Below are 25,932 nucleotides of genomic sequence, written 5' to 3'. Positions count from 1 at the left end.
GTCAAAAAGTACCTGCAAGTGTCAAATTAATTTAGGGGAGTCCTTCGCTCAGAGGTTTAATGGAGTATAAGTATGCCTACAAATCAGCATAGAATAAAAAAAACCTGAAATTATTATTTTAAATTGTATTTAAGTACAGTACTTTAAATACTGATTCATTTCCACTACTACCTAAACATCTCAAGTACATTGCCAGTCCTGCAGGAGGCAATGGTTCGCGCAAAAAGCTTTAGACAAACACACGAAGGAGAAACCTGTACACGGAAGTCATCCAGGATCTTTTTTTTTATATGCATGATATTTGCTATCACTTTCTAGAGAGACTCTGCATACTATACTCTTCCCTCAGCCGCTAAATAATACCGTAATGACGGTAAAAGATGCAGCCGGCGGTGCGGAAACGCTGATAAGATAACGCGCAGTTATTAGCAGCAGATAGCGGACATCAGTGCGGGTCAATGGACTTGAAATGCTGCTGTTTTGACAGCTGGGTTCAGCCTCCAGTACCTGGTCTGTGAGCCACCTGCTGAGGACAGACACGACCCGACGATTCAACCCTAAAGACGGGGTTACTTTATGTAGAGACGCATATCTAAGTGTGTGAAGTTGCTATTAAAGCGCCATTGAAGAATAACCAGAGACTTGTCTTCTCAGTATTGTTTGCTCAGTGAGTATAACCCAATTTTTTTCCTTCTAAATATCCTCCACTCCTCACTTTGGTTCTGCATTTAGCTAACATAAAATTGTAATTACTTGGACTATATCTTTATTTGAACCTTTTTTCTGTGTCCAGCCTAACACCGACCTGTGGTCATGGCTTCTGCCCGGCTGAAGTACCTCTCTCTGGGCGTGCTGGTGTTCCAGACCACCTCTCTGGTGCTCACCATGCGGTACTCGCGCACCCTGCAGGCCGAGGGCCCGCGGTACCTGGCCTCCTCCGCAGTGGTGGTGGCCGAGGTCATGAAGATCTTCACCTGTGTGCTGCTCGTCTTCAAAGAGCACAGTGAGAAATCAACTCCTCCAATATGGAGAAAATCAAGTTTCACAATATTTCTGACCAAACATGATATTGAAGGGCTGACTTTTGGTGCTTTTGCAAAAATATCAACCCAATTAAGTGTTTGATATAAAGATAGATGTAATATTATGACTCAGTGGGTGAATGCAAATAATAAAACCGCTGGAAAAAGTTTCTTTCTGTATTTCTAAATACATAAAAAACTATCTATCAGAAATCTAAGACGGGGGATTTCCTTATCTTTGAACTAGGCTACACCTTTCCTCCTGGCTGTTGCAAAAAGCAATTTACTGAATAATGTTAAACCTGGAAGCCCCTCAGATCTGAAACGTAAACTGGTATTTGGGGTTATTAAATAAGTATCGTAAACATGGAACATTGAACTACTCTCACTTCAGAAATGTACATTATATAATGTTCTGTAATACAAAACATTTCTCCTACACGCATATCAGACACAACTAAGTAAAGACTTTACTTACAGTACACTTCTGTCATCTTCGATTAAGTATGAAAATTCTGACATGTTAAGATTTTATACAGGTGAATTCGTACAAGATATATGGAACTTTGTTTTCCATTCAAGAACATTTTGTATTGCTTTGATTAAATGAATTCATTTCCATTTAAAATTCATGTTGTTTTTTTTAAGATTACGTTCCTGTGAGACACCATATTTCCCTTTTGGGTGTCAATTGTTTTTCTCTCTTTAGATTATAGCTGGCGAGCTCTGAACAGCATTCTTCGTCAGGAAATTGCCCACAAACCCATAGAGACGCTGAAGCTGGCGATTCCCTCTGGGATCTACACGCTGCAGAACAACCTGCTGTACGTCGCCTTGTCCAACCTGGACGCAGCCACCTACCAGGTACAGCCGGGGCAGCCTGGGTCTGAGGAGAAAGCGTATAAAAATATAAATAACTCACAGCATGACTCAGTGTATCACACACTCAGAAGCTGATGTGCCTCTCTGAGACATTTAGCAATTAGCACATCCCTGTCGGTGACTGTATTCCCCTGTTGTCTCCATCAGGTGACGTACCAGCTGAAGATCCTCACCACGGCTCTGTTCTCCGTGTCCATGCTGGGCCGCAGGCTCGGCGTCTACCAGTGGCTCTCGCTGCTTATTCTTATGGCTGGAGTGGTTTTTGTGCAGGTCTGGTACTGCTTCTTCTTCTTCTTCTTCTTCTTCTTTGACACCTTCTAGAGATGGAAATCGCAATATTTCACCGTCATCTTGAAATAGGCTACAGAAAGTCCTCTCTGGTTTCTCTTAATGCTCAAATAACTGTAAGAAGATACTTAGAACTGATCATTTAAATCTAGGTAAATGTATTTGTGTGATCTAGGGCCAGAGTAATGATGGAGACAGGGTTAGTAGTTGAAAGCAGACTAATAAAGCTCGACTGAGGACGAAATTAAAACGTGTTTGATTTTCCTCTTAAAGAGCTACAAATCTGGATTCAGTGTAATCCTTTCCACTTAAATCCAAGGTTACCTAAATGTGAGAATGCGTTGGTTTTTGTTTGATTGTAAACTCAATATCTTTGCGATTTGCGCTGTTAGCCGAATAAAGTATGACGTTTTAAGGTGTATGCTTGAGATCTGGATAATGGCTATTATCTCTTTTTGCAGACTCCCTTTTTCAAACTTTGGAAGGCTACTTGTTTTTTTGTATTTATTCTTTTGTTTTTATTGACCAAGGACCATGCCTACCTCGGCTTAAAATAAGTTTAGTTTAATCTGACCAGATGTAGATTTCATAAGGCATCATTCCTCTACCTCTGAAAGCTTTAGAAAGACCATGTCATAAATACCCTTTAAATCTTCAGAAGAAAGACATATAGCCAATTCTGTACTTTGTTTAATTAAGCATTAACTCAGCTCTGATTTGGAAGTTTGCCTAGTTTGTGTTTTAATTAATTACAGCAAGCTCTTATTTATTCCAGTGGCCAGATATAGAGATACATCTCAGTGGGAGTTGTGTGGTTATATAAAGGTTAGGAAAATAAAACAAAAATAAAGAGGCCTGGACTGGATCTCTGAATAAATATTGGCCACTACTCTCTACGAGGAACGTGCTGGTGAATGTCTCAGTGAAGGAGGAACTGCTGTGATATCACCTCCGCCTCCTTAGGATAACAAAGACAGTCAGTTAGAATTACACGGGATGCAGTCTTATGGCTGACGTGGCAGAAAAAGTAGTGGAGGAGGAAATGAAGATACGGCCTCATAAACATAAAGGAACTGGTTTATTTACCACACCTTCTGAAGGCTCAATAACAGATCACTCACAAAATACCAGCACACCTACAAAACAATCAACAAGCTTTAGGGATGGCATAGTGAGAAATAGTTGGCCTACTGGGATTTACAACTTCTCGTTATCACTTCATTTTCAAGGTTTATGCTGGTACTTCTCACTCAGCAGGGTTTGTTTTTGCGTCTGGAGGGGGTATAGAGGTGGCAGGCAAACAGCATCTTGTTACAATAGTTGTTAACATACTGAAAATATCTATTGTTTTGAAGAATGGCTCCGACTTGTGCGGCTATTTTGTGGTTTCATCCAAAGAAAAAGTGCAGGAGCTACTTTATTTTTCTTACTACGCACAACAATAATTTTTTGTGCCCCAATTTTCCTGCTTACTGCAGCACATAACGCTCTGAGGCACTTTTACAACTCGGCAAAGCTGTGAAGATTCATTTGTATGAAATTGAGTTACCCAGCAGTCCGGCTTCTAAGAGAGCATTTTATTATTAACCATTACAGAGGGGGCAGACCTTACTAAGAACATGCGTGTGGACATTTCATTGGAAAAAACACAACAGTCTGAGATAGAAACTGCCTTTTTTTGTTAGAAATATTCATTGCTCATCCACATTCTTGGCTAGACAAAAGGAGAGCATTGATACCTCACAACTTTTTTGAGGATAAAGCTAGTTAGTAGAAGCCATATTTGTATGAAAACGGGAAGAAGGGGAAACCGTTAGCATGTCAATCAGTGTATTTCTCTATTCCCACTTTGTATGATCATTTGTATTCTTTTATTAACTTCCCATCACTCCTAGCCCTGTATGTTTACCATACATTTACATTTTTTACTTTTAGAGTCAGAACGAATAACAGTTGTCGAGTGCAGTTCATAAACACATTACATAAAACTCAAAAACATCCCAAACCCGGCTAAATTACAGGCAGAGGTCACGTGAAATCATTGTTGTTTGTGAGACTATAGCTTACATAATCATTTGAGTTAAATCCTACACATTCTGCCTATTCAAGTCAACTTTCTTACTGTCTTTCTAAATGGATTTTTATTTCTAATATGTCTTGGCGATCCCATTTGCAAAGAAAAATCTACTAAATGTACCTTTTGTTATTTCTAACTACTCTTTCTAAGGTCATACGTGAACGCTCAGGCTTAAGGTTTATTACAACCTGAGTGATCCTCTTGTGTTTGCAGTGGCCCTCTGACTCTACAGCGGACCCCGAGAAAGAGGCCCTCTCTGCGGGCTCCCAGTTTGTCGGTGTGGCGGCCGTTCTGGTGGCCTGCTGCTCCAGTGGCTTCGCTGGTGTCTACTTTGAGAAGATTCTGAAGGAGAGCAAGCAGAGCGTCTGGGTGCGCAACATCCAGCTAGGTCAGTGTGCATCGATCAGTCTGCTCAATAATCCAGCTGCTCTTACATAGGGAATGTGAGTTGAAGACATTTAATCAATGCATGTCCATCGACGGAGGAAGTAGTGACGTGATGGACATGAGTGATGTGGTTGAAAATACCTCCGTGTTTCTGACGAGAGCTCTTGTGTGTTTCACTTCTTCGCTGCGCAGAGAGCCGGCTGGGCTTTTTACCTCCGATGTGTTTCTGTTAAGATGAATGTTCCTGTCTAGTTTATTTTTACCCTGGAGCGCGTGAGGCATGTGTTAAGTCTCCTGCGATTCCTGGTGTGAGCTTGGAGCTTTTTCACCTGCAATGAGTGTTGGAGCCTAGATCTGCAACGAGAGCAGGGACGAAAATGCTGTGTGGCTTGTTGTTGTTTTTGTTATTGTTAGTAGTGGTTCAAGGGATAACAAATGCTTAAGGACATAGGGAGTTAGTGCTGAAGCTCTTGGTTTAATCATGTTTAGAATAATATTGTTACAGTCGAATTGTTAGTCATTTGACAACCAGAAAAAAACAGCAATTTCTCTATTTTAACTGATTGTTTGTGGATAGTAGATATCTTTGGACTGATGTACAGAAATTAGGAAATTTAAAGTCACCCTTGCTAGAGCCAGGAGACGGTTAAACCTTCTTTAGCGTGAAGACTTGTTTGGTTTCGTTAATCATTACAACACCAAGGAAGGAAATGAAAATGTGTGTTTTGTTTTGGGTTATGTACGGAATATTTCTTGGCCAGGCGCAAGAACTAAAACTTTAACAAATGTTAATTTGCTTGAAGGCTTAACTTGCATGCATGCAAACCTGCGTGCTGTTGAAACACACAACAATGTCGGTACGGTTTGGATTTCCTTCTTCTTTCTTTCTTCAAATATATCTTTGATCATATTTGCAGGAACTCTCTCTGAATGTTCCTGGGAATAGTGCATGAAAACAGATCATTTGGTTTGTAAAAATCCAGTGCACCAAAAGGATCAGCATCAGAGCCAGGAGTCATTAAGGGCAGGTGAAACTCTCAAACCAGGCGGCGGTGATCCAATATGGATCTAGATTTGAGTGTGTGATAATTTTGCGTTAAAAAAAGCCCTAAATTTACATCCTTTTTTTCAACTTTTGGTTGTTTTATTCTGATGACTTTGATCTTTAGACAGATCTTTAGCTCACTTAATTATGTTTGCGTGTTGTTTTTTTTAGGGATGTTTGGCCTGGTATTCGGCCTCTTTGGGATGATGGCGTCCTTAGGATAACAAAGACAGTCAGTTAGAATTACACGGGATGCAGTCTTATGGCTGACGTGGCAGAAAAAGTAGTGGAGGAGGAAATGAAGATACGGCCTCATAAACATAAAGGAACTGGTTTATTTACCACACCTCCTGAAGGCATAATAACAGATCACTCACAAAATACCAGCACACCTACAAAACAATCAACAAGCTTTAGGGATGGCATAGTGAGAAATAGTTGGCCTATTGTGATTTACAACTTCTCGTTATCACTTCATTTTCAAGGTTTATGCTGGTACTTCTCACTCAGCAGGGTTTGTTTTTGCGTCTGGAGGGGGTATAGAGGTGGCAGGCAAACAGCATCTTGTTACAATAGTTGTTAACATACTGAAAATATCTATTGTTTTGAAGAATGGCTCCGACTTGTGCGGCTATTTTGTGGTTTCATCCAAAGAAAAAGTGCAGGAGCTACTTTATTTTTCTATATTTTCTGGCTAAATTTACATCCTTTTTTTTCAACTTCTGGTTGTTTTATTCTGATGACTTTGATCTTTAGACAGATCTTTAGCTCACTTAATTATGTTTGCGTGTTGTTTTTTTTAGGGATGTTTGGCCTGGTGTTCGGCCTCTTTGGGATGATGGCGTATGACGGAGAAAGGGTGAGGGAGTCGGGGATGTTCCAGGGATACAACACCGTCACCTGGACGGTTGTAGCACTTCAGGTAACGCTCACGATATGTTACGATATGTTTTCCCTCACATAACTGTCAGGTGTAACATCCAGCCTCTGGGGTAACAGACTCTTTATCTCATGGATCAGAGTCGCTCTCCGCCCGCTCATGCTTTTGTCCATCTGCGTCCGTGTGTTTGTTTTTCCTCCAGGCGCTGGGTGGTCTGGTCATAGCAGCGGTCATCAAGTATGCAGACAATATCCTCAAGGGCTTCGCAACATCGCTCTCCATCATCCTGTCAACGCTTATATCCTACTTCTGGCTACAGGATTTTGAGCCCACTGGGTAAAGGAAGCACCCACTTGTTTATTTTTCTTTCTAATAAAATGTCTACTCTGTATAACGGATCACCTCTGGCTGGCAGAGAACTCACAGCTCCATAGTTTCTTATGTTGCTTTGATAACCGGACACTTTAACATTCAAAATCATAATTCTTTCACATTCAATGTTAATAATATCATACTTTTAAATGAATTTGGTTGTAATTGGCCCTTCATAGTGTACATTTGACAGCTAGTATTCACTAAAGTACACCTTATTTTAATAATCACAATTTCTCAAGCTGACGGTGTTGTCTTCTGTCGTCCACAGCGTGTTCTTCCTGGGGGCCATGTTGGTCATCACGGCCACTTTCCTCTACGGCTACGAAGGAAAGCCATCCCCCAACCCCAGCAGGGCCTGAGGACCCTCCCGGCTGACACTACAGCAAGCAGCATGAGGTCCTGTTGAAGCGACAAGACGTGGAGTTGAAAGGAGGTCAGAGAGCTGGAGGAAAAAGGAGGGCAAAGGTCTTTATCATATAGTGTGATCACAAAAAGGAGGATGTAATATATTCGGAAACGGGACAAAAAAAAGGCTAAAAATAAAGAGGAAGCACAACGCATAAATGGGTCTCACACACCGAAAGTGCCTCAGCTGAGACGAAACTGGGGAAACACGATTGCATTATTTTCTTTCTGCTGTAGAGACAATCCTGGCTGCCACACCTCCAGGTCTGGAGAGTTTTTCTTAGCAGGACCGACTGATTGTCTTGATAAAGAGCTACCTGTCACTGTTACTGCCACATCAGAAAGAACTATACAAAACAGGTTTTCAGAGGGAGCCGTGCAGATGTTTCGCTTCAAAACCAACTTTTTTTTCGACTTAGTGCAACTTTAGCCAACATTGTCGGCTTGTTCCCCTCACAGTCGCGGTATGTATTGCCCTGAAAGCATATTTTAGTCGCCCTGAAATGAACTTCCACATCCATTGTTCATTTTAAACCTTTTCCCATTAACGCTCAACACACCGAGAGCCTTTAGTCGATGGTAATGTCAGTGACCATAACTAGTATTGTTTCCTAAATCGTGGCTGCCCTGGTTCAGCTATTTTTGGAATCAGTTTTTGCAGCCAGGGAACATATAGTCTTCAGGACGTCTTTGATATCATGTACGGTGACAGAGTAACTGTATGACTTGCTGTCTGCTGTGGTGCAGCTTACTCTATTACAGTCATCTGGGTGTATGACAGATTTGGATTAATTGTATGTACAACTTGAATTTATGTTAATTGGGGTTATTAATCAGCATTTTAAATTGTAATCTAAGTGAATTGAAAAATGTGGTTCTTACCTGACATTTCAAAGCCGCTGATTATAAAACATACAGCTCTTTATGTCATCCTGTAACAATACATGTATATTGTTAATTATTTTTGTTGCAAAGTAATCAAAACTGACATCAGACATGAGGCATTATGTACATTGAAATGTAAAATCTGAATGATGTTTTCCTTTACTTGATAAAGCGGGTATAATTAATAAGTTAATTATTTTTAGTTACTATTATTTGAATCTTTTATAAAATAAAAATAAAAAACGTTTCTGACTGTTATTGCGTTGAAGTCACTGTGTATCGACACTGAAACATACAGTGGGGGCAAACGCATTACAGCCCAAAACATTTCCATTAGGAGAAACACGCTTTAAAAACAATGAGAAGAAAAAATCTAAACGAAGAAACGTCTTGACCCACTTGACAACACATGTGCAACATTTTAGAAAACACTCAACAAACTGGCCTAAACACACGCAGCATTTACTAAAAACGCTGCAAACACAAATCGCTGCAAGAAGTCAAAACACAACGGAACCGGGGACACTAAAAAGAGATGCACACAGCCGGGACCGGAGTGCCTATTGATGTTCAGGGATTATAAAGTCTGCCAATTGTCACTCTCACTTAAATAAGAACAACATTCCATTTGTTCACTTGCTTTAATGGACGATTGCAGTGAAATGACAATATTCGAACATGTCATGAGCAGCTGAAAGTGCTGGTATGTTTGCATCTAAACAGAGGTCTTCCGCTTCCTGTTTCACTACGTGCAACAGCATAAATGACCGTAGTGCAATATTCCCTATCACTGAGTTAGCGTCTTTCATTGCTTGAAACGATTTGTCTGTATATTTTAAAAGTCTGTTAAGATGACTAGCTAGCTCACAGCAGATCTTCAATAATATCGGAAGGCGTCATGTGATCACATTTTCAAAATAAGCCAATAAGACGTACACTAGGTAGGCCTACGTTTCCGCGGTGACAGTTGGCTAACTTTATAATTTGTGCTTGCAGTGTTTCGTTTATGCCTTTCTGCGTATAAAATGCATGACATGTTCCGTCAAGTTGGTTTCTTCATTTGCATGTGTTTTGGCACATTTGTGTTTTTTTATTGGCATTGTTTTTGAAAGCGCGTTTGCACCTTTCGGCCACCGTAGCACCGATCTCTTCAACAGATCAATCGAAAGTCTTCCGAACTTGCTTTAAATTCTGCGATGCACTTCAGTAACACAAAATTCCTTATATTCAATTTATCACAGAGCCTTTTAGCATACTTATCCCCCTGATTGCAAATCATTTTCCTCACACAATCACAGTCTACCTTGTCTAATTTAATACTTGGCACGTCGCCGCAGAACTGCGAACGACATGACATGAATAAATTCACACTTTTGATATTTTTGGCATTTGTTTTAATGAGTCTTAAAAACACAGCATGCAAAAGCCAGACAGTCTGAGAGAAAGGACTGTAACACGGCAGAGTTTCACGTCCTTCTTATTAAAACGCTGTAAAACACCATTACCCAGCCATTTTACACCAATACCTTCATTAGACTCCAGTCAATATGCAGATCAAACACCGCTCAGTCCTCAGGCACATCTGTTAAAAGACACTCGAGGCCCTGAGACACACAGACAGCACACTGTGTGGCCTCGTGGTCAAGTATAAATGAGTTTGCACTAACATTTTATTCTAATTGGGGCAACATGTGAGTAACGGTTCCACTTTATTTCCCCCTATAAAAGCCTCAATCCTCTTTTGATTCTCCAGTTAAAGGTGCTGCCTAGATGTTTCCCTTGATTGTCTACATGGGCTCACTAACTGCTCCTGTGTCGTGGCTACAATAGGCATGTTGTTAAAGTATGTGTGTGAAGGCTCGTTCGGTTTGCAGCAGGAGAAAACAACGGCAGCAGCAGCATGGATAGAATGTTATGGTTACATCCTCCTTCTCTTCATCTCTGTCTAATCGGGACCAGCTCAGCACTTCAGCTTGACCTGATTCACCGGCTTGCTGAGTGTGTACAAACTCAAATACAAAGTAAAGACCCACATGGAAAATAAACAGCTTCAGAACATTTTCAGATACAACATGATAGTGAAATGTTCTGTAGGCTTCATTAAAACACTTTTTCTTTTTTCTTTTTTAGAAACGATCATAATGGCACGAGAAAATGTATATCAAACCAAACACTGCACCTTTAAAGGGTCACTTCACCCAAATGGCGAAGAAACAACACATCTCTTACTCCTGTCAGTATCTAACCAAGTAGAATGTTACATTTTTTCAGATTTTTAGATATCTGTCACAGGGATTTCCGCCTTTACTCAATCCAATGGAGATGTTGTGTCACTTGTGTCCAAGCCTTAGACAAATTCCATGAAAAAATCAATATCAATATGTGTCTGCTAAAACAGTTTCCCTTGAAAATTATGGTTTAAGAGTTAATAGTTCCCATGAAAGCTGTTACTAACAAAGTATGTGGATTATCGTGCCAAAAGATTAAAGGTAGTTCATTGTATGGCCTTAAAACGGGGTACAAAAAACACGTTTGGTCTCCATAGCTAATTCTGTGACTGTAGAGGGTTGCAAAAATCTCTGACAGAAATTTAAAAACTAGGAAAAAACAAAAGAATCTCTAAAATTTGCATGACTTTTGTTTGCTTCAGCCACTCATTTTTACTACTTGGAAACAAAGAAACCTAGCTTCTGCACCTTGAATCTGATTTAGACGGGAGATAGATGGGAAAGACGATGTTTTACCGCAGAAGGTGTCATCAACACAGGCATCACTGGCTTTCAAAAGGCAGGGAGGGGGAAGCTCTGCAGCTTGGATGAACTGGCCATTTGTGATTGAAAATCATAAAATCCTGCTGCAGGGCTTCATTGAAGATTCCTCTCAATGCTCATATTGTGTGCACGTCATCGAAATCCAAAAGCTGCGATTTCTCGATTTTCTGTGATATGTGAAAAGAAAGGTAGCTCTGAGGATGAGTGTTGACAATCTTTAGTATTTTTAAGTCATCTTGAAAAATGGCCCTACCTGTAGCATTATCACAAATGAGGCTCCTCGTGTGTATGTGTGTGTATGTATGTGTGTGTGCTTGGGCTCCAATTAACTTGGTTATTTTCATTGGCAATTCATCTGCCAATTAACCATTTGGTGTATAAAATGTCTGAAAATAGTGGAAAATGTCTATTTAAGGATCTCATATTAAAATGTCTGGTTTTGTCAGCCCAGAACACAAATATACTTAGTTTAATACGATGTACATTTAAATAATTAGTAAATCTCCATATTTGATGGGCTGAGAACCACATTTTCTATAATTGTTTCATGACGTTTAAAAAAAAAGATTGATCTATTATCCAAATCACTTTACTGTTGATGGTGTGTGTGTGTGTGTGTGTGTGTGTGTGTGTGTGTGTGTGTGTGTGTGTGTGTGTGTGTGTGTGTGTGTGTGTGTGTGTGTGTGTGTGTGTGTGTGTGTGTGTGTGTGTGTGTGTGTGTGTGTGTGTGTGAGAGAGTGAGGCAGTCTGGTGTGACAAAGCAGCAAGCCTGGACCCAACCCTGGGTCTCCATTATAGAAAACACACAACCACAAACACACACGCCTGCACATCCACACTCACACCATCTCTGAAAGCACATCATCCAGTTACATTTCAGGTGATATTATAGTTTTTTTCTCTGTCCGTAATGAATACACCCGGCAGCAGTGTCGTATCACCGCTGTCACATTCCCTTACACAGCACTTCACTGTACAGAACAGAGCAGGCCCGCATTACGCCATCATTAAGATGCACCTTTTTATAACAGGGTCTGAGTTTCTGTCTGGGCCTGAGTAGCTACAGGACAGGTTTGTGTTACATCCCAGAATTAATGGCGGATTTTGAAAGTTAGCTTTGCTCAGTTGTGCTGGGCTCGGTTACCCCAACAGCACCAGAAGTGGAGACCAAATACTTTCTGGATCGTCAAAGGCAGCGGTGGGGAATTAAGGCAGTTGTCCCCTCGATATATTACACGCGGAAAAAAAAATGCAAATTCAAAGTTTCAGCCTTCTTATAGATCTTCATTTTATCTTTTTATCTGATTATCCTGTTAGCCGTTTTACTCCCCTATGATCTGATGTAACAAACAGCCAATCAGACGCCCTCCAGGATTTACTTGGACGGTATAACAACAAGCGGAGGCCCTCTCCTCGGCCTCCACATCAGAACCTGGGCATCGTTGGCGTTGGGCCTCCCCATGGCGTTCGGAGGGATGGGCTCCATGCGTGTCAGCACCCTCGGCTGGTCCTGGTGCACCCGGCCCATGAGCCTGGCCCTGGAGCCCAGAGGCAGGCAGGGGTCCACCGCGATGTCCACCCTCATCCTCCACTTGATGCTGTGGAGCAGGATCTTCTCTCTGGACGTGGTGTTCAGCGCCACCAACCATGTGGTGAAGCTCTGGTCTCTTTTGATGTTAGTCAGTAAGGGAGTGTTGGATTCACTGACTGGCACAGCCCAGGTGACACTGGGGTAAAAATTGTCATTCATGCTAACGATGAAGCGGGATGGCTTGGAAGTCGGGCCCACTATGGTGACCGTCTCCGTTGTGTTTCCGTACCAGGGGTAGCTCACGCCGTCCGAATCGCTGATGGCCCTCACCAGACCCTCTCGCAGCTGAGGCAGCTCCCAGCTCGACCTGAGAGGAAAAAGACAGAGAGGCTTCTGGGTAACTGTTTATGGGCAATTGATTCTACTATATAATAATTGTCTGTGTTGCTTAAATCTGACATAGTTTACAACACAGTAGAGCTCGTCAGACAAAACTGCAGGTACATGGGAGTCCAATGGAGGCTTTTAAGGCAGGGGTGGGAGTGTGTTGGAGAAGAAACTCCCTCTGGAGTGAACATTGGGATTTGCCGACCATTTACATGTACGAAAAACATAACACACTACAGGAAAAAAGCATATTAGGGTCTCCTTTAAATTCAACAGAAGTCAATAAACACAGAACCAAATAAGTAGTGTCTTATCTCACACTCCACTGTCAGTTGTGTCTGGTATTCTATTATTTCATTTGAGCCTTTTTATTAGTGTTCTCTTACCTTTAAATTCCCTGTTTTAAATGTTATTTTATCATGTGTGTCTTTTGCACGATGTCTTAATGCTTCTAATGTTTTTTGTAAAGCTTTTAATTTCCTTGTTATATTAGAAGTGTTATAGACTCGCCTTTCGTGGCCTTGCATCACTGCAGCAAGATTAAACTACTGCATTAACTGCTATAATATTAATTATTTGGTATTATCCAGCTAAAACACCAAGGTTCCAGCATCTTTATGTATGGATATGCTGCATTTCTCGGTATTTTACGGTAAATGTAAAAGTTCTTTGGGTTAAGGGCTCTTGTATTAACAAACCAAGTTATTTTTACCAATATTTGACGGTACTTTGACTAAATCATTTATTGAAAAACTAGATGAATAAAATAATCATTGGTGTGACAGCAGGAAACATGAACAAGCCAATCTGGAAGCGATAGCAGCAACACTACGTTGAACGTCGGTAATGAGGTTGCTCTTCTTCACATGAGCACAAGTATTTCTGGTATGTGTCTGAGGTGTGAAAAGTTGTACGTTTTTATATGCAAGGGAAATAACAGAAGTAACACAATGATTTCAGAAAGGTTTCCAGACACAGGCTTGCAGTAGCCTCCTGTAAATGCTATCTAGTGGTTCAGTGTGTCAGTGGATTACCATCAGCTCTTTGTTGTGCCAAACTATATCTGTCATCTGGTGCCCCCCTTTCATGACCAATCCTGAAACCACCCTAAAGCTCAATCTCTCACCCCTAAACCCACCAACACAGCAGGATTAAACACCCCCTCACATATGCCCTCCAGATAATGTGAGTGTGTGTGTGTGTCGCTGGGGTGTGGGGGAGGACATGTCTCCATGGGCACAATTTGAGTGTGTGAGCATCAACTGTTGTTTAGCTTCTCTAATAGCAGCTTTTATATTTAGGTGCCAGAGTCACAGGAACAGAATCTGTCGGTGGGCGTTTGAATGAAGGAGGCTGACAAGCAGAGTTAACCTGCTGGGTGCACAAATGCTCGGTGGTGTAAAGTAACTAAGTAGATTTACTCAAATAATTACCTACAATTTTGAGGGACTTGTACCTTACTTGAGTATTTCAATGTTTTGCTACTCGGTACTCTAACCCCACTACAACTCAGAGGTAAATGGCTTTGCTCCTCTACTTTTATGTAGTAAATTTAGTTGCTTTGCAGATTTGTAATGTGTCATATAATAAACACTTAAAATACTTTAGTTAAACCTATATAGAGGAACATTCATAAGCTACCCTGCAGTAAACAAAGCGATAAAGAACATGCTCCACCTTTACCAGCTTTGATACCACATTAATGCATGAATAATTATGATCAAAACATATAATATATATTATTCGGAAGTGGGCAAATCTGGATAAAGAGTACTTTTACTTTTGGTACTTTAGGTACATTTTGATGCTGATACTTTAGCACTTTTTCTTGAGTAACATTTTCATTGCAGGACTTTTACCTGTAGCAAAGTATTCCTACACTCAGGTACTTTTACTTTTACTTAAGTACAAGATCTGAGTACTTCCTCCACCTCTGCAAATGCTCCGCTAATGCAGCTCAGCGTGTAATGATACACAGTGTACACAGTGTACAACCATGCATACCAAACTCTGGAAACACGTCAGAAGGATGCAATTGGCACATTGGTTATACAAAGTGCAAACTCACATGCCCACGTCTCCATAGGTGTTGTAAAACTCCATCTGTGTGCACGCCTGGATCCAGCCCACCACCCATGTCTCATTTCGCGGAATGGGGGGCATCACTATTCTTGCCGAGGCTTTGAAATAGGGCGTCTTGTACCGGAGCACTATAGGCGAGTTCTCCTCGATGACAGTCGGGCAGTGGTCTATGGTGGCGGACAGATCGTACACCACGATGTTCTCCCGTTTGATGCGAGACTTGTTACAGGCGATGCTCTGGATGCAGCCCATGGCGGTGCAGGTGAAGGTGAGGGTCAGGAGCAGCCAGGTGAGCCGGCCGGGCCTGATGGGGAACCGCGCTGCAGACTGGGAATCGACCAGTATCAACACTATGAGGCCGTGCATCAGATGAAACTGTAAGGCAAAGGTGGGTGCTACTACCACACTGTAGGCCCGAATCAGAAAGGTTTCAGGGAGATGGGTTCACTGCCCCTGTGCCTTGCTGATGTATGGGCACATCAACGGGCTCCAGGGGCGCTGCTCCGTGTCTAAACCCCGTCTTCTGACCCCTCTGGAGCCGCAAGAGAAACACCGTAATGGAGTAGATTTTGACACATGTATGATTGTATCTCCTCCTTTTAAACTGTCTGCTTCTGCTCTCCTCAAGGATCTAACCCGTCTTCGCTCCTGCTTGAACCCCTGCCAATAACCTTTGATCCTCTTCTTTCTGCCCCGAGCTGTCATGTCACAACAGGCGTCGGGGGACCGGCGGACACCGGGGCGCCGGCAGGGGGACCCGGTGGTGGGGTTGTTGATGCGGCACTGTGCATGAGATGCTGCTGCTGCTGCCTATAACATGAGCAGCGGCGTTACTGTCCGTCATGCCTGTACACTCGACGGGAGGAAAACCCGGTGAAACAAACAAGATCTACGACTCCGAGCATCTGTGAGGTGGAAAAACAGCTTCCTCTTGCAGAGTTAGACGACACAGGCGGGTCGTTCCCGAGCAAAACGGGAGGGACAATGAGGTGCAAATTAACCGGTTGTCAAAACATTGTTACAGATGGATGAAACAATGACATTATGCCTAAACTATATATCCGATAAACAGTGTCATAGTAACCGTATATGCCTCTCTTTCGGCATCCTTGTTCGGTGGAAGCTGCATGGCTATGTCTCGCTGTCCAGCCTGCGTGGTGCTGAAGATGCTGAATAGACCAATCAGCGCAGAGGGAAACTGAAGGCGTAGGAGTGTCTGCACAGTAGTAGCTCTCCGACCCCTTTCCTCCACACTAATAATGCTTTCTAATCGCATAAACACACAGTAGACAAAGCCCGGATAAGCTTACAATGGATGGGCTGTGATTCTGTTTAATGGGGATGCAGGGTAAGGAGCAACAGGTAATGTTTAGTTCATTAAATACATGATTGTTGTTATCTTTAGACCTTTTGGTGTGCTTATAAACGTATTGTTGTAAAAACATCTCTTATTGTTCATGCATTTTGATGATAAACCCTAGAAAGAGATTGGGTTTCTGATTGTGTGGAGAAACATTTGATTGGTTAATGGCAGTCAGCTGCAAGAGGCTTTTTGACCCCTTTCAAAATAAAACCGTCACTCTGGCCAAAAAGTACACTTACAGAGGACTAATAGTTCTTTCTGTCATAAGGGAGAGAGTGAGTGAGGAAAACACAATAAAATTAAACCCTCAAAACATCTAGCTTAGACCCATACACCAGTCATTTGTTATGCATGAGTTGCTGCAACAAAATATGTTTAACGAGATGCACACTTATCATTTGAAAGAGCAACCTAATGCATTTTGGGGAAAAAAGACAATTAAAAATGATCTTTAAATCTATTTATAAAGAAGTCTTGTTCAAACGTTTTCTAAAATACCCTGAAGTATTTATGCATGATGAATAGGCTACTGTTCTTTTTGTGACTAGGTTAATTAAGGGGAAACTGTCACAGCTACAGGAACAGCAAAAGGTTCAACATCATATCAAATTAAAGCTGAAATATCAAGTGACAAGGTAAATGAATCAGACTTTCTCTTGTCAACCAAGTCTACATAAGTGGCTTCAAATCCATTGTCGTACGAGAACTTTTATTTTGAAAACAGACCGCGCAGTGTCGTCATATCCGGGAGGCAGTACATACTGGCTGCTGATTCACTTCAGAAATAAACATCGTCCTGTTTTTATGAAATATAAACATGTCAGTATAATAAACTGTGGAAACTCAGCGATAATACTTTCCGACAGCTTACCATGGTCAGTATTTAATATTTTATTCAACAGATAATTGTTTGAGGGCCTCAAAAGTAACACACATGTGCTAAGCTAACCAACGCTAATGGTAACTTGGCCAGTGTAGCTGAAGCAGATGAGACATCATTTAACAAAAACTGAATTTCCTTTTAAAACACATTAATGACAACCCCCCCGTATAGAACATTGGACTGTTGTTCCAAATAATATCCCAAATGTAACGTAAGATCTACGATTTAAGTCAATATGTAGGAAAGAAATCACATCTCTTGAGAGCTTTGACTGTTTAAAGGACGACTCGTAGTTAAGTTTATTATTATTCCCCCTGTCCTTATCATTATACTTAAATCATTTACTGTTAAATTATTATTATTTGTATCAATTATAGTTAATAGTATTAGGAGGGTCTATGGTGAAAAGTAGCATATAGGAAGTACAGTATTAGTATTGCTTGAATGTTCATACTATTATTTAGTTTTTTCATGGCCTTACCTGAAAACCAGTGGCTTCTATTAATGTCTTTTTAAACCCCACTGTTATCTCTGATTGTTTTCTTAGATAGTAGGATTTATTGTAACATCTTATTTGTTTTTACAACTTGTGCATTTTTTAACTTCAGTAGTGTTTTATTACAAAACAGTGTTTTGAAATAAGCTGTACAAATGAAGTTTATTATTATTATTATTATTATTATTATTATTATTATTATTATTATTATGCTCTCATTAAGTTCTCACTCGCCCACCCTTTAAGTCTCATTGATGAATTGTTCCCTAACACATTTCACAGTCTTTGGCATCTTTCTTTTTCTGCTAATGATTGTCTTTTTTCTTGCAATAAAAAAACTACTTTTTAATAAAACTAAATTGCACAATAATATTGATTCAAATAGTTGCAAAACTTAATAGCTTAATTATCTTGTATAACTTCAAATTGATTTAAGTAATGACTCCATAATGATAACAGTTATTTGGCTTTAATGTATTCATATTCTGGGTATTCTGTCTTTATGTTCTATTTGAACTCTCTTAATTATGATTTCCTCCCTGTAGGTCCCTACAGACTTTAAAGCCCTGATCCAGAGGTTTTACCAGCTTCAGTCGGAGCGGGTGGAGACGTATCAGCTCTTTGAAGAGTAAGTTCGAATCTGACCCACAATTATTATCTAAATTGTAAGCTTCCTCCATCTTTGCGTGCGTTTTTATTCATTTGTGTTTTTTATTTCCTGCTTTCCAGAGGACACGAGGCCTACTTGAGGACGGGGCCCCATTATGACTTCGACCACTACAAGCAGCTGGTGCATGAGATCACTCTGGCCTTTAATGGCATCTCCAAAGAAGTCCTGGAGATTAAGGAGAAGCTGCATCACGAATTCGACCGACCTGCCCTCTCTGAGCACATGGAGAAGCTGCAGTGCAAAGAGAAGCAGAAACTTGAACTGGTATGTGAACTCAATATCTACCTCTTTATTATTATAATTATATTTTGTACATTATAGAAATGACGATGGCACAGGTTGGTGCATTCCAAGTGAATTTCTGTTTTAAATTGAGTTCAGAGAACAGCATTGTAGTCAAAGAAAATGCAAATAATAATGTAATGAAAATGAAAAGAAAAAGAAAATCATTTTAAAAAAAGTATCTGTAACAAGAAAAGTGAAATAGTCAAGATTAAAATAAATGAACAGGACTGTAATAATAATTGCACAAATGGCCCCGGCCGTGGCGTAACTGGCTGGGGCACCTGCACCGTGCACTGTACGCCGGCGGCCCGGGTTCGATTCCCGACCCCTGGTCCTTTCCGGATCCCACCCCGACTCTCTCTCCCACTTTCCTGTCACTCTCCTATCCGATTAAAGGCAAAAAGACTCCAAAAATAACTTTAAAAAATAAAATAATAATTGCACAAATAATAATCAGTTTGCGATTTAATTAAATGTTGTTTCAATTTATTTGGATAACAGAGGATTCATTTATTCATTTTTAATTGTTTTTATTAAATACAAGTATTGCTGTATAACTTTACATTTAAAACCCTCTCTTTCAAAATTCCCTGTTTTAAAACTACACTTAACCTGCGCCAACTTAAGGGATTTCAAACTTCAAAAGATAGCTATCATGAAATTCCGGGGCCTTTTATTATAAGCCCTTACTTTTGTGTAATGAAACTGCCTCACCACAGGGAGGCAGAGTTGCCCACGCCCACGTCTCCATAGGTGTTGTAAAACTCCATCTGTGTGCACGCCTGGATCCAGCCCACCACCCATGTCTCATTTCGCGGAATGGGGGGCATCACTATTCTTGCCGAGGCTTTGAAATAGGGCGTCTTGTACCGGAGCACTATAGGCGAGTTCTCCTCGATGACAGTCGGGCAGTGGTCTATGGTGGCGGACAGATCGTACACCACGATGTTCTCCCGTTTGATGCGAGACTTGTTACAGGCGATGCTCTGGATGCAGCCCATGGCGGTGCAGGTGAAGGTGAGGGTCAGGAGCAGCCAGGTGAGCCGGCCGGGCCTGATGGGGAACCGCGCTGCAGACTGGGAATCGACCAGTATCAACACTATGAGGCCGTGCATCAGATGAAACTGTAAGGCAAAGGTGGGTGCTACTACCACACTGTAGGCCCGAATCAGAAAGGTTTCAGGGAGATGGGTTCACTGCCCCTGTGCCTTGCTGATGTATGGGCACATCAACGGGCTCCAGGGGCGCTGCTCCGTGTCTAAACCCCGTCTTCTGACCCCTCTGGAGCCGCAAGAGAAACACCGTAATGGAGTAGATTTTGACACATGTATGATTGTATCTCCTCCTTTTAAACTGTCTGCTTCTGCTCTCCTCAAGGATCTAACCCGTCTTCGCTCCTGCTTGAACCCCTGCCAATAACCTTTGATCCTCTTCTTTCTGCCCCGAGCTGTCATGTCACAACAGGCGTCGGGGGACCGGCGGACACCGGGGCGCCGGCAGGGGGACCCGGTGGTGGGGTTGTTGATGCGGCACTGTGCATGAGATGCTGCTGCTGCTGCCTATAACATGAGCAGCGGCGTTACTGTCCGTCATGCCTGTACACTCGACGGGAGGAAAACCCGGTGAAACAAACAAGATCTACGACTCCGAGCATCTGTGAGGTGGAAAAACAGCTTCCTCTTGCAGAGTTAGACGACACAGGCGGGTCGTTCCCGAGCAAAACGGGAGGGACAATGAGGTGCAAATTAACCGGTTGTCAAAACATTGTTACAGATGGATGAAACAATGACATTATGCCTAAACTATATATCCGATAAACAGTGTCATAGTAACCGTATATGCCTCTCTTTCGGCATCCTTGTTCGGTGGAAGCTGCATGGCTATGTCTCGCTGTCCAGCCTGCGTGGTGCTGAAGATGCTGAATAGACCAATCAGCGCAGAGGGAAACTGAAGGCGTAGGAGTGTCTGCACAGTAGTAGCTCTCCGACCCCTTTCCTCCACACTAATAATGCTTTCTAATCGCATAAACACACAGTAGACAAAGCCCGGATAAGCTTACAATGGATGGGCTGTGATTCTGTTTAATGGGGATGCAGGGTAAGGAGCAACAGGTAATGTTTAGTTCATTAAATACATGATTGTTGTTATCTTTAGACCTTTTGGTGTGCTTATAAACGTATTGTTGTAAAAACATCTCTTATTGTTCATGCATTTTGATGATAAACCCTAGAAAGAGATTGGGTTTCTGATTGTGTGGAGAAACATTTGATTGGTTAATGGCAGTCAGCTGCAAGAGGCTTTTTGACCCCTTTCAAAATAAAACCGTCACTCTGGCCAAAAAGTACACTTACAGAGGACTAATAGTTCTTTCTGTCATAAGGGAGAGAGTGAGTGAGGAAAACACAATAAAATTAAACCCTCAAAACATCTAGCTTAGACCCATACACCAGTCATTTGTTATGCATGAGTTGCTGCAACAAAATATGTTTAACGAGATGCACACTTATCATTTGAAAGAGCAACCTAATGCATTTTGGGGAAAAAAGACAATTAAAAATGATCTTTAAATCTATTTATAAAGAAGTCTTGTTCAAACGTTTTCTAAAATACCCTGAAGTATTTATGCATGATGAATAGGCTACTGTTCTTTTTGTGACTAGGTTAATTAAGGGGAAACTGTCACAGCTACAGGAACAGCAAAAGGTTCAACATCATATCAAATTAAAGCTGAAATATCAAGTGACAAGGTAAATGAATCAGACTTTCTCTTGTCAACCAAGTCTACATAAGTGGCTTCAAATCCATTGTCGTACGAGAACTTTTATTTTGAAAACAGACCGCGCAGTGTCGTCATATCCGGGAGGCAGTACATACTGGCTGCTGATTCACTTCAGAAATAAACATCGTCCTGTTTTTATGAAATATAAACATGTCAGTATAATAAACTGTGGAAACTCAGCGATAATACTTTCCGACAGCTTACCATGGTCAGTATTTAATATTTTATTCAACAGATAATTGTTTGAGGGCCTCAAAAGTAACACACATGTGCTAAGCTAACCAACGCTAATGGTAACTTGGCCAGTGTAGCTGAAGCAGATGAGACATCATTTAACAAAAACTGAATTTCCTTTTAAAACACATTAATGACAACCCCCCCGTATAGAACATTGGACTGTTGTTCCAAATAATATCCCAAATGTAACGTAAGATCTACGATTTAAGTCAATATGTAGGAAAGAAATCACATCTCTTGAGAGCTTTGACTGTTTAAAGGACGACTCGTAGTTAAGTTTATTATTATTCCCCCTGTCCTTATCATTATACTTAAATCATTTACTGTTAAATTATTATTATTTGTATCAATTATAGTTAATAGTATTAGGAGGGTCTATGGTGAAAAGTAGCATATAGGAAGTACAGTATTAGTATTGCTTGAATGTTCATACTATTATTTAGTTTTTTCATGGCCTTACCTGAAAACCAGTGGCTTCTATTAATGTCTTTTTAAACCCCACTGTTATCTCTGATTGTTTTCTTAGATAGTAGGATTTATTGTAACATCTTATTTGTTTTTACAACTTGTGCATTTTTTAACTTCAGTAGTGTTTTATTACAAAACAGTGTTTTGAAATAAGCTGTACAAATGAAGTTTATTATTATTATTATTATTATTATTATTATTATTATTATTATGCTCTCATTAAGTTCTCACTCGCCCACCCTTTAAGTCTCATTGATGAATTGTTCCCTAACACATTTCACAGTCTTTGGCATCTTTCTTTTTCTGCTAATGATTGTCTTTTTTCTTGCAATAAAAAAACTACTTTTTAATAAAACTAAATTGCACAATAATATTGATTCAAATAGTTGCAAAACTTAATAGCTTAATTATCTTGTATAACTTCAAATTGATTTAAGTAATGACTCCATAATGATAACAGTTATTTGGCTTTAATGTATTCATATTCTGGGTATTCTGTCTTTATGTTCTATTTGAACTCTCTTAATTATGATTTCCTCCCTGTAGGTCCCTACAGACTTTAAAGCCCTGATCCAGAGGTTTTACCAGCTTCAGTCGGAGCGGGTGGAGACGTATCAGCTCTTTGAAGAGTAAGTTCGAATCTGACCCACAATTATTATCTAAATTGTAAGCTTCCTCCATCTTTGCGTGCGTTTTTATTCATTTGTGGTTTTTTATTTCCTGCTTTCCAGAGGACACGAGGCCTACTTGAGGACGGGGCCCCATTATGACTTCGACCACTACAAGCAGCTGGTGCATGAGATCACTCTGGCCTTTAATGGCATCTCCAAAGAAGTCCTGGAGATTAAGGAGAAGCTGCATCACGAATTCGACCGACCTGCCCTCTCTGAGCACATGGAGAAGCTGCAGTGCAAAGAGAAGCAGAAACTTGAACTGGTATGTGAACTCAATATCTACCTCTTTATTATTATAATTATATTTTGTACATTATAGAAATGACGATGGCACAGGTTGGTGCATTCCAAGTGAATTTCTGTTTTAAATTGAGTTCAGAGAACAGCATTGTAGTCAAAGAAAATGCAATAATAATGTAATGAAAATGAAAAGAAAAAGAAAATCATTTTAAAAAAGTATCTGTAACAAGAAAAGTGAAATAGTCAAGATTAAAATAAATGAACAGGACTGTAATAATAATTGCACAAATGGCCCCGGCCGTGGCGTAACTGGCTGGGGCACCTGCACCGTGCACTGTACGCCGGCGACCCGGGTTCGATTCCCGACCCCATGTCCTTTCCGGATCCCACCCCGACTCTCTCTCCCACTTTCCTGTCACTCTCCTATCCGATTAAAGGCAAAAAGACTCCAAAAATAACTTTAAAAAATAAAATGATAATTGCACAAATAATAATCAGTTTGCAATTTAATTAATTTGTTATGTTTCAATTTATTTGGATAACAGGATTCATTTATTCATTTTTAATTGTTTTTATTAAATACAAGTATTGCTGTATAACTTTACATTTAAAACCCTCTCTTTCAAAATTCCCTGTTTTAAAACTACACTTAACCTGCGCCAACTTAAGGGATTTCAAACTTCAAAAGATAGCTATCATGAAATTCCGGGGCCTTTTATTATAAGCCCTTACTTTTGTGTAATGAAACTGCCTCACCACAGGGAGGCAGAGTTCTTATAGAAGACATTTCATAATCTTTTTTCCCTTTCTTAAATCATGTTGTGTTTGGGATTTAGCTGTTTATGTTTAAATTATAAAGCACTTACAAAGGAAACTAAATTAACTTCTGAATAGGTTTGGGTATCTGGGTTCCCTTTCAAGTCAGTGTGTGTGTGTGTGTGTGTGTGTGTGTGTGTGTGTGTGTGTGTGTGTGTGTGTGTGTGTGTGTGTGTGTGTGTGTGTGTCTCTGTCTCTTCATGACCATACAGAGAGGTGTTAAAATGTTACGCCCCGATGCATCCTACATTGTTGAGCAGTTCACATCTGGTAGTTCAGAGGTGATGTGTAGCACTTTTGTAAGAAGTTTTACACTCCTTCTATAATATTAACTCAACTTCCTTTCTGCCAGTAATGTCATAAAGCTCCTATTATCCCACAGTTCCTCCCCTGCCTCCCCTCCGTCCTCCGCTGATGAATGGTTTGCATAGATCTTATCTGATGTGCCTTCTCTACAGACAGCCAAGCTGCAGCTGGCCAGGCAGCGGGCCCAGGATCACCCCGAGGACGAGGACTGTCAAGAACAGATTCAGGAGATCAAGCACGAGTAAGAGCAGCCATTACCGCCCTCCGTTTACTGCGACAGTCTCTGCTGAGCCAGCCTCTCGCTCACGATCAACCTCCGGTCGGCTGCACAGCTTCCTCCTGATTTATCAGACAAGCCTTTGGTTGTAAACATGGCTGTCACAATTCTTTTTCAGATTAAAAAATAATGCACACAATACACATTGCTCTTCAATGTCGCAAACCCAATTCAGAAGCCGTTTGTAATGTTCACAGTGAGAGAATTTAACACTTACAGTATTTGTTATATTTAGAGTTAGCTTTGGTCCCACACACTCCCCCTGTCCATTGGACTGCTTTGTTTACTTCTGTAACATATTGACATCACTATGCAACAATTGCACTTCTATTAGCTAGCGCTCCAAAACATTGTACGTAATAGGCTAAGGGGCGGAACATTTCTAAGCTGTTGACCAATCACAACCAAGCCCGACAGCTAACCAATCAGAGCAGACTGGGCTCTGGTTTCAGACAGAGGGTGAAAAGAGGTGCAGCAGCACAGGCAGTAGCAGAAAAATAAAGAGCTTTTTGAACATTAAAGCCTGGAGACAAGTCACGGTAGAGGAACAAAATACAAATATGAAACTGATAATGAGCCGAACTGGGCCCCCTTTCTAAATTTTTTATCAGCACATGCACATTTTCAGGGCAATTTGAGAATGATTAAGCTGATTAAGACTGGTGCAGTTCTTGTGCCTCACTGCTGCAAAGCAAGAGCAATGTTTGCTCTTCTATTTTCTACTCCAAGATTACTAAGATTAAATGTGTCACGTCTAAATTGCACCACTCGGGTCCCCAGAGTTACACCCACAATGTTGAAACAGACAAACTGTTCTCAAAATTGTTCTCTTGTGCAAATAATCCCTTTCTCAATGTGTTTCTATTCATCACGTTTCTTTCCGAATGCTTTACAACATTTTTCACAAATTAAAACGTGGTAGGGACATAATCGACCATTTCAAAATGTGGTGTGAGCATGTTCCCAGCGTAAATGAGACCTACTGTGTGGTTGTAAAACAAACGCAAATGACTCTAACACAAATACTTATTTTCCAGGATCATCAAGAACAAAGAGGCTCTGAGTGAGATCCTGCAGGACTTTAAGTATGACTCTGAGGAGTGTGATTGACAGGCAGCTCCCAGGAGGCCTGCAGGCGGAGCGACTGACGGATGCAACTTCCCTCCTCAGCTGCATGTATCGATCCTCTGACTCCGCCCTGCTGGCTGCTGCATTCTTCCTCCACCCAGGGGACGTTTCTCATTCAGGCTCTGTGTGTTTCTATCTGTGGTCATGTGTTTGTGTTAATGCACGCTTCAGCAGAAAATAAATGAAATTTGTAAATACTCTGAGGTTAAATAATTCCTGGAGGTTCATCCCATCCCCCCATCTTTGTTTACTTAATGCATTGTTTTTAAATAAAAAAGAGAAGATTGACTTTT

At 40.9% G+C, this 25,932-nt stretch overlaps 5 protein-coding genes across 5 annotated transcripts; 3 read left to right on the top strand and 2 right to left on the bottom strand.

Moving 5' to 3' along the window:
- Positions 1-259: 259 nt before the first annotated feature.
- Positions 260-8,504, top strand: slc35a3a (solute carrier family 35 member A3a). The gene is made up of 8 exons (XM_063890435.1): positions 260-667; positions 794-1,003; positions 1,732-1,886; positions 2,052-2,174; positions 4,483-4,657; positions 6,505-6,623; positions 6,784-6,917; positions 7,225-8,504. The coding sequence occupies exons 2-8, from the start codon at positions 814-816 to the stop codon at positions 7,313-7,315; spliced, it is 987 nt and encodes a 328-aa protein (XP_063746505.1). The 5' UTR covers positions 260-667; positions 794-813; the 3' UTR covers positions 7,316-8,504.
- Positions 8,505-11,874: 3,370 nt separating this feature from the next.
- fam78bb (family with sequence similarity 78 member Bb) lies at positions 11,875-16,155 on the bottom strand. The gene is made up of 2 exons (XM_063891735.1): positions 15,004-16,155; positions 11,875-12,915 (listed from the first exon to the last, which is right to left on the bottom strand). The coding sequence occupies exons 1-2, from the start codon at positions 15,381-15,383 to the stop codon at positions 12,393-12,395; spliced, it is 903 nt and encodes a 300-aa protein (XP_063747805.1). The 5' UTR covers positions 15,384-16,155; the 3' UTR covers positions 11,875-12,392.
- A 939-nt stretch (positions 16,156-17,094) lies between these two features.
- On the top strand, positions 17,095-18,756 carry LOC134869162 (required for excision 1-B domain-containing protein-like). Its single transcript, XM_063890612.1, has 4 exons — positions 17,095-17,255; positions 18,305-18,387; positions 18,489-18,693; positions 18,751-18,756. The coding sequence occupies exons 1-4, from the start codon at positions 17,253-17,255 to the stop codon at positions 18,754-18,756; spliced, it is 297 nt and encodes a 98-aa protein (XP_063746682.1). The 5' UTR covers positions 17,095-17,252.
- A 668-nt stretch (positions 18,757-19,424) lies between these two features.
- Positions 19,425-20,601, bottom strand: LOC134869161 (protein FAM78B-like). The gene has a single exon (XM_063890611.1). The coding sequence runs from the start codon at positions 19,827-19,829 to the stop codon at positions 19,425-19,427; it is 405 nt and encodes a 134-aa protein (XP_063746681.1). The 5' UTR covers positions 19,830-20,601.
- Positions 20,602-21,541: 940 nt separating this feature from the next.
- rex1bd (required for excision 1-B domain containing) lies at positions 21,542-25,927 on the top strand. Its single transcript, XM_063891992.1, has 5 exons — positions 21,542-21,701; positions 22,745-22,827; positions 22,930-23,134; positions 24,387-24,475; positions 25,549-25,927. Exons 1-5 carry the CDS (start codon positions 21,699-21,701, stop codon positions 25,619-25,621), a joined length of 453 nt encoding a protein of 150 aa, XP_063748062.1. The 5' UTR covers positions 21,542-21,698; the 3' UTR covers positions 25,622-25,927.
- The last annotated feature ends 5 nt before the right edge of the window (positions 25,928-25,932 follow it).

Source organism: Eleginops maclovinus, chromosome 9 (assembly GCF_036324505.1).
Source record: "Eleginops maclovinus isolate JMC-PN-2008 ecotype Puerto Natales chromosome 9, JC_Emac_rtc_rv5, whole genome shotgun sequence".
In the NCBI taxonomy this organism is placed as follows: domain Eukaryota; kingdom Metazoa; phylum Chordata; class Actinopteri; order Perciformes; family Eleginopidae; genus Eleginops; species Eleginops maclovinus.
Note: the sequence above shows the minus strand (reverse complement) of the source record. Positions and strands in the feature narration are given on the sequence as shown.

What these genes read in the sequence shown, in the direction of transcription:
- slc35a3a (XM_063890435.1), top strand. Translation starts at nt 814, where the DNA reads ATGGCTTCTGCCCGGCTGAAGTACCTCTCTCTGGGCGTGCTGGTGTTC. An exon ending in TGGACGCAGCCACCTACCAG is followed by an intron (nt 1,887 to 2,051) that starts GTACAGCCGGGG and finishes TGTCTCCATCAG; the next exon opens with GTGACGTACCAGCTGAAGAT. An exon ending in GGACGGTTGTAGCACTTCAG is followed by an intron (nt 6,624 to 6,783) that starts GTAACGCTCACG and finishes TTTTTCCTCCAG; the next exon opens with GCGCTGGGTGGTCTGGTCAT.
- LOC134869161 (XM_063890611.1), bottom strand. Translation starts at nt 19,829, where the DNA reads ATGCACGGCCTCATAGTGTTGATACTGGTCGATTCCCAGTCTGCAGCG.
- LOC134869162 (XM_063890612.1), top strand. An exon ending in ACGTATCAGCTCTTTGAAGA is followed by an intron (nt 18,388 to 18,488) that starts GTAAGTTCGAAT and finishes CCTGCTTTCCAG; the next exon opens with AGGACACGAGGCCTACTTGA.
- fam78bb (XM_063891735.1), bottom strand. Translation starts at nt 15,383, where the DNA reads ATGCACGGCCTCATAGTGTTGATACTGGTCGATTCCCAGTCTGCAGCG. An exon ending in ACCTATGGAGACGTGGGCAT is followed by an intron (nt 12,916 to 15,003) that starts GTGAGTTTGCAC and finishes TTTTCCTCTCAG; the next exon opens with GTCGAGCTGGGAGCTGCCTC.
- rex1bd (XM_063891992.1), top strand. An exon ending in AGAAGCAGAAACTTGAACTG is followed by an intron (nt 23,135 to 24,386) that starts GTATGTGAACTC and finishes CCTTCTCTACAG; the next exon opens with ACAGCCAAGCTGCAGCTGGC. An exon ending in ATTCAGGAGATCAAGCACGA is followed by an intron (nt 24,476 to 25,548) that starts GTAAGAGCAGCC and finishes CTTATTTTCCAG; the next exon opens with GATCATCAAGAACAAAGAGG.